The sequence below is a fragment of the Danio rerio genome, chromosome 24 (genome assembly GCF_049306965.1).
Source record: "Danio rerio strain Tuebingen ecotype United States chromosome 24, GRCz12tu, whole genome shotgun sequence".
NCBI classification, from domain to species: Eukaryota; Metazoa; Chordata; class Actinopteri; order Cypriniformes; family Danionidae; genus Danio; species Danio rerio.
Genome location: NC_133199.1, coordinates 21,644,345 through 21,657,635, shown reverse-complemented (window position 1 = coordinate 21,657,635; position 13,291 = coordinate 21,644,345). Strand labels below are relative to the sequence as shown.

General features: G+C 35.9%; 1 protein-coding gene across 5 annotated transcripts in view; it reads left to right on the top strand.

Moving 5' to 3' along the window:
* The window catches only part of cntnap2a (contactin associated protein 2a), a 760,628-nt gene that overhangs the window by 394,399 nt on the left and 352,938 nt on the right, over nucleotides 1-13,291 (top strand). For all 5 annotated transcript variants that reach the window (XR_012399148.1, XR_012399149.1, XM_009297353.4 and 2 more), the window contains 1 exon segment: nucleotides 7,457-7,606. Coding sequence is in view for 3 of the 5 variants with exons in the window: in XM_009297353.4 (XP_009295628.1) it covers nucleotides 7,457-7,606 (150 nt within the window). In the remaining 2 variants the exon portion in view is untranslated.

Here is a 13,291-nt window from a genome sequence, read left to right as displayed (position 1 = left end):
GGTCACCTATAGCTTTGGTCATAAGCCACAGCTTTGTTCAAAATGGCATAAATGTTTTCAAAGTGCACTATGAAGAGAGTGCAAATGTCAAAATGAAGACTGGACTGTAAAAACACTTGAAAGCAAATTACACCTAAGAGAAGACTTTAATGTCTTTTATGATAATAATTCCAAATTTACATGTTGGAACGCTCTAAATGAAAAGGGCATAGGGGATAACTAGAAATAGAACACAACCAGGAACTATGCTTCTAACCACAGATCTAGAGGTGTAGTTGGAAATGTACAAGTTTGCGATGCAGTATTTGAATGTTCGTTGGAACGATCTATTTGGGAAACACCAAATCAACAATCTATGTTTGTAACATAACTTGCGACCATATTTGGCTAATGATGCACACCCCTGGTTGTTGTTGGATGGGAGACGTGAAAAACCAATAAGAATCTGCTCAAAGCAAACTTTTTTTTTATTCAGTTCATCTCGATAATAATCAGATTCACCTCACAACCAAATCTCACCCTGTAGACCAAACTCTCAGATGCTGCTGACACTCATTTGATGTGTTGTTGTCACATTATGGCACTTAACATAATTCATCTTATACACAAAAGCCATCTGTTTGTCCAACTGTCCCACTGAGGTGCTCGTGACTGGCATGTCCAGCTTTCTCACTTCATGCACACCTACGCAAGCACAAAACACACAGACTTCGAGAGAAGCTGATGGATGACACACGAGTAAATGGCAGAAAGCAACTTCTGAGAGACAAATTTATCAGAGGTAATGGTGTGCAAGGTACTTTGGCCTTGTTCGTGCCAAGTGGACTGTGGCCGAGAGTGAGAGCGGTCAGGAAGGAGAGAACAGTTGTTCAGTGTTTTGTGGTGTGTGACAGATAGAGGTAAACTGGCCATTGGGGACCTTCCAATGAGCTAATGTCTTTCCACCAGTGCATGATTAATGATGGGAAGAAATTCATTCCTCTCGGCTAGTATCAACCTGGTTATTATGTTCTGATGACTTTTGCCCTTCACGATGGCATCAGAGTAAATAACAGCTCTCTGATTTATCAATCAGAGCTGTCAAATCAGCAGCTGCTGTGGGTTTGTTAACCTGAACCTGAATCCAGAAAACTCTGAAGCTTGGGATTTTGTTCTTTAAGCCTATTGAGCACAGCAGTAAGGTTCCAAAAGTTAAAACTTTATTTGGTTTGCGCTTGTACGGGTCAGTAAACAGGTTTTTCTCCACTTATCTATTTTTATGTGAATTTTGGAATATTGCATAAAAAAAAAAAAAAAAAAAAAAAATATATATATATATATATATATATATATATATATATATATATATATATATATATATATAATAATAAAGAAATGTAAATGAAAACATAATTGAAAAGCTTTTTTTTTTTTTATTGGCTGTGTAACGACGGGGGGTGACACACACAACTGAGGTAAGTTCCAATATGCAGGTTTATTCAACGTCAGGCAAGCAATGGTCAAATCAGGTGTAAACAAGTATATGCAGGCAGTCCAGAATCGTAGTCAGTAAACAGGCAATTGGTCAGAAGGCAGGCGGCTAAACAGGAGAACATGGATAAACTAGGCTAGGATCTATACGGGGAAACAAGACAAGGAGAAACGCGTAGTAAAGTCACTGATAGCAAACAAGACTCAGCAAACTGGTTGGGTGAATGAGTGGCTTATGTAGTGAATGTAATCAGTCTCTGATAGTCCTCAGGTGTGCGAGTGTAATCAATCTAGATGAGTGAGCATGGGTGTCTGGGTGAAGTGCATGTCTGAATATGTAGTCCAGGAAAAGGCGAAAGTGTAGTCCATGATATTTGTGTGAGAACCAGCGATCTCTGGAGAACGATCGCTGGTTATCGTTACAGGCTGTCTCAGTCCTATCACTTTTAAAAAGCAAACATCTCTCTATATTAAACACTTTACTTATTTATTTTTTTATTTATTTATTTTTTATTTAATTGCACTTTGATTTTAGTTGTCTTTTATTTCTTTTGTTTTAATTTCTAAAATAAATTACAATGATAATAAAGCTTGTTAGCAAGTTTTTAATGATTATGAAAGAATTATAATGCTTTGTTTAGTTATTTCATCTTCATTTATGAGTAGCAGGGTATTAACAGCTACTGTATATTTCTGTCCAATTGCATTCTGTGCGTTTTGGCCCCTTAACAACGTTGTCGCAAACTGTTGTTGCAGTACACCTAAACACATTTTCATAATCCTTTTGTAGCAGCATCACAACTGTAAATCTATGATATGAATATAATTTCCCCCAATAAATTGTATATGAAAGAATTCATTCATTCAAATAGATTGGGATAACTGAGTATTTTTCTATGCAGTGAGTGTGCATAAATCATTATAAATTACAAGCATATATAAATATAACAGAGTAAAGATAAAACTGAAATAAATAGCGCTTTATCGTTTTTTAGATATGCTAACAGCATCCAGGTACCGAAACTGAACAATCAAACAAAACATATCATTGTATGAATTATTTTAACATAGTAATATATTTATCTAATAATATCTTATCTTCAATTAATAATCTAATCCTGTCATGTCACTATTGCCAATGCATACATTTCGATATCGATATATCAACGATATTTTGTGCTGCCCTAATGTGGATATAAAAGTAATGTGATTTAGTTTTAATAGAACGTCTGACAGCATTAATCGACAGACCAGTGGACCAAACATGTTGTAAATCTTCTGAATATTTTTTGTCATTCTAAAATCCTTTAGCTAAAGTTCATCATCAAAGTGGTTCAGTATAATTACCTGTGTTGAGTGGCTGTGCTCCCAAAGAGCATCTCATACCTCCAATCGCCATCGCATGTTAATTCAATTTTGTCTTCAGAGGAGTCATTATTTACAGTATAAAATAAAGTACAGTATACACACTGTAAAAAATGCTGGGTTCCACGCAATCGATTTGTATTGGGATGACATGAAGTAATTAAGTTACCTTATTAGTAACATAATTAGATTGTCCCCCTCCAAAATATCAAGAATTGTGTCGTTTCAGTTAATTTAAAATAAGTAGTTTATGTAAATAAGATGAACAGCATACATAATTTTTTAAATGTACAGTATAAGAAAAAAGGCCCAGAGTGGCTTTTGCAACTGCAGAAAATAAAATTTTTCTTCTTGATATTGTAACGTGGAGTCTAAGGGTGCTTTCACACCTGTGAATCGATTCAGTTGTTTCGAAACAGAGATTACAATTGTTACATTGTTGCTCTTTGCTCTTGGAGCGGTTCGCTTTCACACTGCAAAGTTTCTAGACGGACCAAAAGAGCTAAAACAAGTCACGTGCGAGTAAACTGTCCTTACATTGGTCAGAGTGTCAGGGTTTATTTTGCAGCGTCCTGCTAAGCTGTCAGGAGAGGTGGTGGTTTGGTGGTGATTGACAAGGTACGCGCGCACGACTTGTCTGAGGAGAGATGCGGTGGGGAGGGGTGAGAAGGGTGCGCGACGATGTCTATTTGAGGACCGGGAGGGAGACGCAAGATTACCGGGAGATCATCACTCATTTCCGGGTATCCGGAGACTCGCGAAACTTCCCGCCCTACTCATAATTCTCTCTTCATATAGCCGTAAGCCTATTACATACTCATAAAACACTTTGATATAACCGCGCTCGGATCGCTTTCTCACTGCAATCGAACCGTTCCAGGGTTTGTTTCAATTGAGCCGAGACCACCTCATTCAAGCGATCTTGGAGCGATTACTTTGGCGCGGAACAGAGCGCGATTGCCCTGTTCACATATGCCAAACAAACCGCGCTAACTGGGCAAACGAGATACGTTCCGAAACAAAAGTGTAGGTCTGAAAGCACCCTAACAGAGAGGGATCCATTTGCAGTATGTTTATTAAACTGTTAAATAATAAACACACTATACACTGGTGCATGAACTCACATGAATCACAGGCTTGAAAGGTCGATAGGTAGGCAGCTGGCATTCGTATATCAGGTTAGCAGGCATGGGTCAGAAGCAGGCAGCGAGAATCAAGATCGGTAATACAGGCAGATATTCAAGGCAGGCGACAGGCAAGGTCAAGGACAGTCCGGGTTGGCGACAGAAGATCAGGCAAGGATAAGTAATGCTTAGTAAAGCAGGGCAGAACAAGACTTAGCAATGAAATGAGAGCGAGAGCTGCTTTTATGTGTGTGTGTGAGCTGGGGTAACAAGTGTCAGGTGCAGCGTAATCAGCTGGCCGAAAGGGTTTGTGGGTGATGTAGTGTTTAATAGTCCGGTGATGAAGACCTCTGCTGGCCAGTGAGGGGAATGACTGGGACCGAGTCGGTGACAGATATCAGGTGCCAGTTTACCAGAAGGTGACAATTTAGTTCTTTTTGACTCATTGACCGGTACATTGGTAAATGTTTTATGCAAAATAATAAAATATTTATGTCTAACTTGCATCTCTGAATGAAAACATAGCTAGTGATTTAACATTATTTTTCTCTTGTTTTCTATCAGGTATTCATTCTAAATGCAGTTTATACATAAAGACAGTACATCTCTTCAGTGATGAACAGGTTTTACTTATTTTCAGTGGGAATAAAGTTGTATATGTCATGGTGATCCATCTGTCCTGAATTTGAAAGTTTTGAAACGTTTTGAAAGTTTTGATAGTTACTTGGCATAACATTGTATTATTATTAATGAGACTAAAGTATTTGTATTTTTTATCACCAAGATTCATTAAGTTTAATAAAAAAAACCCTGTAATATTTTTTTCCCCATTTATTAGAATTAAAAATAACTGTTTCATATCGTAAAACATTTTATAAAGGTCTTTATTCTTGTGATGGCAAAGCTTAATGTTCAGCATCCTTTTAGAAATTATTCTTCAAAAATCATTAATAATAAGCTCATTTGAATTGATTACAATTTGGATAATGTGCTAATTTGAATGAGTTTGTATAATATGCTAATTTGAATAATATGCTAATTTGGTTTTGCCTAAGAAACATTTTGAAAGCAATTGTGTAGCTTAATATTTCATTGTAAACATTTTTTTTCTGGCTTTTTGGTTGAGAGAAAAGAAAAATGATTTACAATTTAAATCTTCATTAACATTTTACGGTACAGGTCACTTTTGATATGCTACATTGTTGAAGAAAATGTATAATGTCTTTATGTGACCACAGAATATAACATTTAATGTCATGTCAAAATTTGAGATATTGTTATTTCTCTCTTTTTAAAATGGAGATACTGTCATTTCTCTCTCTGAGGTTAACGAGAAAATACAGAACAGATAATTTGACATTTTATTGACAATAAAACATTAATGTAAAATGTCATTTAAAACAACAACAATAATAGTAATAATAGACTGGCATTGTGCCAAAGAGTTTGTTGATTTGGTAAAAAAAAATCAAAGTTGGCCATAGTTGTGTCTATCTCTGCAAAATCTGGCACAACCTCTTGTCCAGCATGATCTGAAGATGATCTGTGTCGATTCCTCTGAAAATCAGTCTAGTGGTCTGACAGCAGTTTTTAAAACATCTAAATCTGGTAACTCTGAGAGTTCTGAGAATTATGACATTAAATATGTTCTAAATACAAAATTTTAAAATAAGTTTTAAAATGTATATTTTATTCATTATAATTTTTTGAAAACAAGATATGACTGTCCTGAAAGTTTTTGAGTTCAGTCAGACACATACTAAATTTTGTATATAATTAAAAATCGAAATAGGAAGTGGTCAAGGTCCAAAAGGCAGATGTTGGGAAGGTGGTTATTTTGAATGCTGTACATACAGATGGTAAGGATAATTTTATTATTATTATTTTTTTTATCACAGAACAAAGCCATCATACAGAGCTAGCAGCCACTATATACAAGACAGGGTTTGCATTAAAGAAAAATACATAAGAATGCATAAGAAATTAAATAAATAACAAAAGACAGGGAACAAAAAAAAATCTGTGGTGAGAAGTGACCTTTATACACATCTAATATTTTATTATTTAGCATCCATTACACTTTAGTGTATCTAGTTATTATATAATAAACTTTCTTAATGAAATCTTAATGAATTGAGACCAATTATAGAGGGGGGGGGGGTTGTGTCAATGACACATTGACCCTTTAAAACTGGTAGAACCAAAAATGTGCATGTAAAGAAAGGAGGTCATGTTTGTCATAAAACAACACACTTTTTGTCTGAGCATGAGCCAGAATTAATTATTGGTGACATCATGTGGTGCATTCTTCTTGGGCCAAAGACTCAAAGAGGGGAAATTGGCTTTGGCTTAGTAGAAAAAACAGTCCTGTGATTCCTGTCTAATCAACTCGCACATGAAACCTAAATCACATCATAGGGTACTTTCACACTACCACACCCAGGTTCATTTGACGTCAGAGTATGGTATGTTTAGCTAATGTGAACATATCTTCTAAACTCAAGTGCACACCCATGAACCATACCCGTGTCTACCTGAAAGAGGTGATCTGGTGTACAATTTGTTCAATCTCTAGTACGGTTAACTTCTGATATGAATGCAATTGTACCATATAACAAAAATGAACCGCCAACTGTACAACAAAAATTAATTTCATAACGTTCATTCCTGTGTGCATGTATGTGTATCACCTACCTTGGTTAAAACGACTTTTGCAGACACTGCGTGATGACAATTTCTAATGTTTTTTTTTTTGTTTCTTGTTTTTTTTTTTTGCAGCAGCAGCAGATAGATGCAAGTGGCTCTCTGTATTTTGGTTTTGGTATCAAAACCAAAAGATTCAGTAACAGCAGAATGACCATGATATGTGTATGTCTCTATTTTGGTGCTTTCCTTTCGTGACTGTCACCTAGCTACAGATGTACACAAAATAACAGCTTGATGACGCAAGCGTATAGGGGTTCAGAAGGAAAAAAAGACAACACAACACAAAATGGCCGAATGGCTTGAATCAAGTGTGAAAGCACCAATACTGAACTACCTCAAGACATGGGCACTTTATAAATGTAGCAAATTGTTTGGAAGCATTAAAAATGTCCTGGAAGATGTCCAAAATCTTTACACGCAATGATCAAGAGTGTTTAGACTGCATGTCACTGATGAGAACATGAAGAATGTGTACTGTATAATGACTGAAATCTCCAAATGAACTTAAACAATAACTAAATGCACTACAGAATGTTACGTTTTCACACACTCATGCACAAATTACATCAGCGGTTCATAGCGTAGTACTCACTACTCTTGAGTACTTTTATAAAGGATACTTTTTATTCATACAATGTATTTACAACAGATACTATTTACTCTATTAGCTCTACTTTTTTGGTAATGTAATGTTACTTTTACTTGAGTATGATTTTTCAGGACTCTTTCCACCACTGTTGTTATGTATGTATGTTTTGGGTTTGAATATCGTTTTTATTTCTTTCTTATAGGTTCTGGTCTGAATGATGGTGAATGGCATGATGTCCGCTTCCTGGCCAAAGAGAACTTTGCCATGCTGACCATTGATGGGGATGAAGCATCAGCTGTGAGAACCAACTCTCCGGTCCTGATCACCACTGGGAGCACGTACCACTTTGGAGGCAAGTTCAGAAATGCACAGAGACCGAAAGTGAGAATGCCAAAGCACCATTAGAATAGCTCTTCAGATCTTCTCACTCTCCCTGGTGCATTGGATGCTGACGTTGATTTGCAAAGGCCTTTGAATTCATTTCTGCTGAGAGACCAGCTCTAGAACTGGCTCCACTGTGCACGCACAAAGACACCCCTTTAAGGAAATCAGGTTGGGCATTAATGCTGATATGCTTTTATGTTTTATCTCCTTTAATTGGAAAACAAAAGGAAATTAACAAAAGGGATGGTCTGCTTAAAAGGGAAAATAAATAAATAAAAGTGGCTGCCCAGATTAGTGTGGACGTCCTCCATTGTCTTTTAACTCTCATGAGGGCCGATGTGTCAAGGCGAAATGTCAGTACAGTTTTGATGTAAGAATGAATAAAACATTCATCACACGTATTACTTATTTAAAATTCACTTAAAGCCGTAGCTGCGTCTTCTAGGAAAAACATTGGGCCTCGCAATTCAACTGGGATAAAAGCCGAATGCTGCCCAAAGCTTTCTAAGCCTGATGGGAAAGCAAACAAAAATAGTGCTGGGCATATCTCTGCTTTTAAAAGAAGATAGTCTGGAAGTAAAGAACTGGTGTAGTTGTTGAAAGCAATCAGTTCATGTGATTTCATTCTGTCTTAAGATGTCAGCTTAAGGCAAGACTCTACTGGTGAATAAGATATCATTATACTTTCCCCATTTGATTAATCACAGTACATTAAAGGGGCAGTTCACCTAAAAAAGGAAAATTTGCTTTTAATTTACTCACCCTCAGGTCATCCAGGATGTAGGTGACTTTTTTTTTTTTTCTACAGTAGTACGTTCAAGAAGATTCTTATCTCAAAGCATGGTCTTTGGAGATGAATAAAATGCAAATCAATGGCTTTTGGCACTTCTGTCGAAGAAAAAAGAACATACACAATCATTACAGCATACAACTCTTTTTTTTTTCCCAAGCAGACATATTTATATAACTGAAAGAGATTAATCCATATTTCAGCTGCTAAATTTATTCAGTCAAGAGTTTGTGATTTTCTCTTTTTTATTTTAGTTTACGTATGCACAAATAGCAGCTAGTATACTGTCATGCTGTCACTTTACGACCTAATACAGTAATACAATACATTGATAAACATTCAGTATTCATCCAATGGTTTATGTTTATTTAAAACATAAGCAACTGTGTTTACGTGAATACTCAGCAAAACTGATATTATGGCACATACAGTGCTCAGCATATATAAGTAGACCCCCTCACAAATCTCTCTTTTAAGTTCATATTTTACTAGGAAGCTACAGTATACAATATTATTATATTTGTGCATATACATTAGATTAGTCAGTACTGAAGCCAAATCTGGAGCTTATCTTGCAAAATAACTTACGATAACGGTTCAAAAACTAGTACATCCAAATGTATATGTTATAGAAAAATATTAAATACAAATTTTTAAAAAGTGCATTATTTCGCTTGAATTTAATTGCATTATCTTTCAATTTCTCAATATGTTTGATGTTTAAAATATTATTTTAATAAAGATATCTGTTTAATAAATCTGTTTTGTTTAAATGCACCAAAATACATTGCCTTTATTCACTGAGAAATAGATAAACATATTTTCCAAATGGGGTGTTCTCAATTATGCTGAGCACTGTATATTTTGTTTATTTGTGTGTATCAGTCATGATAATTTGTTTTCTGAAGGATCAGATAAGGGTGTTGTAAATAGGGGTGTGTGCGACTGATTATAGGGCGTACATAGAAGTGTTTGGGCAGCCTGGACGAGGATTTTTAAGGAGAATGCAGATATGGCAATAAGCAATCAGTGAGCATCTATAAGGCTGGTTTGTTTAGTATGGTCAAAGGCATCTCATTTATCTCACGACAGAGTGAGTTTTCTCAAATGATCATGTAGAATAAGTGTCAGCCAACACTCTGATTGGCTGTTCAGCTATAAATTAGAGTGCAAGAACAAAAACGGAAATTATGTCAAATTTAAGTTAAGTTGAAACACAAATAAGCTAGCTGTCATTAGCCCCTTTTACACAGAGATAACGGTAAATGTCCAGAAAATTCCCGCAACGACTTTACCGCTAAATTTTAATATGCATTGTTCACACAGGCAAGGACGTTCTGTATTTTTTCTAAAAAAGACCATTCACACATGCATTCCAAAATACCGGTAACCAGAAATGGCCTTTAATGGCTGTGCTTGTGTTTTTAAACATAATAAGGGTCAGGCATTTGTTGATAGGTTAACTTTTATTTAAAGCTTTAGCATTCAGCTGTTTTTGTCCCAGAGACATCCAAAGGTAGAATCGCTAACCGCAGCTAAATGTTTGCACATTTGACTACATTACATTCTCTGTGAATGGATAAGTATTGTGAACAATTTCTATGTAAACAAATGGAGGAATGCTTTTGCAGGTCGAGATGTACATTTGTTTGTAGGCTAGCATTTAAAAGAGCACTCCTTCACGTGCACGAGTGCTACACAGCTAAACGCAGTGATTGCAGGTAAACTTTGGCATTAATAATGAACATAGAAACGTCATCTGAGTAACAACTAGCAGCTAAATATGTCTGTAAAAATAATCTAAGGCTTTTATTTTAATAATCAGCACAGATGTTGTCAGATGTTTTCTGATTGGCTGGAGTAGACATCCCACGTCAGCATGATCTAATCGTGAACGCGTTCTTTCCAGCAATTGTCCTTCTGCATTCACTCAGCGCTGCATTCCAGCAAATTACCGGTAATGTTACATCTTCTCTTTCTAGAAAATTGCTGGAACAAATTTACTGGTATGTCAAAAAGGCAATTTTTTACACGTGATCTCTTTCCGGATTATTTACAGTAATTTTTCAGAAAGTTCTGTATGTGTAAAAGGGGCTATTTTGTCACATTTATTGCATAGTGCAGTTCCAGTTTCCCTTTGTGGAATAAACTTCATGTGGATATGAAAAGATGTATCCACAGTATGTTCTCGTTTTAGTTGGCTATCATCCTCTTGTTGTGTCCTGGGCTTTAAGACCAGTTCACACTTGCTCAATAAAAAGTGACAGATGGCAACAGATACCTTGTCAGATTTTGACAGATCCGTATGTTACTCCTGTCATTGATTATTGGAGCTCAATTGAACCTGCTCATTTGTGCTTGTCATTCCATACAAGGTCAGAGAGGAGACGTGTTGTTATCTGGTGATTTCCTGCTTTTATTGGCATCTGTATGTGTGGTGGAAATAAATGGCCTCTGAACCCGTTGTAAGCTGAGTTGCTTATAATGGGTGTGTTTAGTCCAGCACACATCAGTGTTTTGCATGCTGTGTACATTCAAAATAAGCAACATAAACGCTGACTGATTCGATAAAAAATTGATAATTCAGTTCAAGTTTTTTTGTATAGCATTTTTCACCAAAAAAAGTATTCTTTCAATGCAGCTTTATAAAAGGTGCACATCATTGCATAACAATGAAATTAGTAAAAGTTAAGGTTATTAGTTACCATAACTTAATTAGTTACTAATATCTTTAACTAATTAACTAGTGACTAATAGCTTTAGCAGTTAGAATTATTATATATAAACACAATTAACCTGCAGATATATTGTATATATATAGTCAGGTCCATAAATATTGGGACATCGACACAATTCTATACGATACATTTCTAGCTCTATACACCAACACAATAGATTTGGTATGAAACTGAAGACTTTTAGCTTTGATTTGATGGTATTTACATCCAAATCAGGTGAACGGTGTAGAAATTACAACATTTTGCATATGTGCCTCCCATTTGTTAAGGAACCGAAAGAATTGACAGAATAATAATCATAAATCAAATATTTTTACTTTGTAATACTTGGTTGCAAATCCTTTGCAGTCAGCTACAGCCTGAAGTCTGGACCGCATAGACAAAACCAGACGCTGAGTTTCATTCCTGGGCCTCTACTGCAACTGTCTTCCAATACTGCTTGTTCTTGGGACATTTTCTATTCAGTTTTGTTTTCAGCAAGTGAAAACCATGCTCAATCAGATTCAGGTCAGGTGATTGACTTGGCCATTACATAACATTCCACTTCTTTCCCTTCAACAACCTTTTTGGTTGCTTTTGCAGTATGCTTTGGTCATTGTCCATCTGCACTGTGAAGCGCCATCCAATGAGTTCTGAAACATTTGGCTTAATATAAGCTGATAATATTGCCCAAAACACTTCATAATTCATCCTGCTACTTTTTTTTCAGCAGTCACATCATCAATAAATTCAAGAGAACCCATTCCATTGGCAGCCAAAAAAACATAAAACGTGTATCTTTTCTTTCACTACTGTGAAACAAAACAAGAAATAAAGAGGGAAATAGACCAAAATCTGAATATTTACCAGTGATTGTAAACAGTGGATTTGCCTTTAGGGTTTTGCTTAAATGAATTTGACTTGGTGGATCAAAGTAGCACAACAGCACATTAGGAATAATTTTGCTACCATCATATTACCTAAAAAGCTCAAAGAGAATTTGTTAGAGTCTCCTCGTCTGATGTAGTGGAGTTCCATCTTCGTTGTTTTCCATTATGCTTTTCAAGTTTTGGATCCGAAGTTGCATGCGCCACCACGCACACGCATCAGCTTTCCCCCTCTGATGGAAAGGAACCCACCCCAGTGCCCTCTTCAACCTGCCATCTGTCCAATCGGACCATTGGCAGTAATTCAGAGATAAAATCATGTTCAGCAGTTCAGAGAGGCACGTATGCAAACGAAGAGCGGCAGCTGAGATCGACAGCAGTGTCTGCTGCTATCAACCTGCCTGTCTATTGAGGTTGAGGGATTGCATGGCTGATAGCTCTATCAGGCTCACACATCTTCAAAAAACATCTAAATGTGGTGGGAACTGCGGCGCTTCAGCTCTGGGTCTCAGCTCTGTGCATTTACACATGACAACCACATCAAAAAGCATCACTTTTCCTCCCTGCTCTCCTGTTGGCTCACCTAAACACTAACTATAATTATCAATCATGCTTCCCCATCCATCACTGTTATTTTCAAGAGAGATTTGTATGATATTTTTACCACTGATTGATTTGTTTTGTATAGAAAGACACTATATATGGCAGAATATCAATATGCCAAAGAATGTTAACATGGAAAATGACTGTAAAGCTGCAGAATATTGAAACCTGCAAGTGGAATCTATGTAACATGACTCACATTTAATCTTTTGGGGATTGCTTAAATGTGTTCCTTCATTTGTTGATTAATCAATTAAGTCCTTGTAATTCCTTTCCCGCTTTCATTAATTGATTCATTCATTTTCCTTCAGCATAGTCCCTTTATTTCATCACCTTGGAAGGTTCTATCTGCATGATTTTGAGAATGATTTGAGACTGAGAATGATTTTGAGATATTGAGCTTTAACGTTTTTACATAACATATAGCTAACAATACATGTCTAACAATTCTTTTTTATACATTAACATGACAGAGACCCTAAATGTACTCTAAATGTTAATGATTAAAATTCTCTTCAATTTGCAAATTGGGATAAAAAAAAATATATATAAAAAAAATAAATAAATAAAAAACAGGGCAAATGCAGATAGAACCTTCTAATTCAAAAAAAATTATAAGAATTGTGGAATTATAAGGTTCTATCTGGCAGATCATT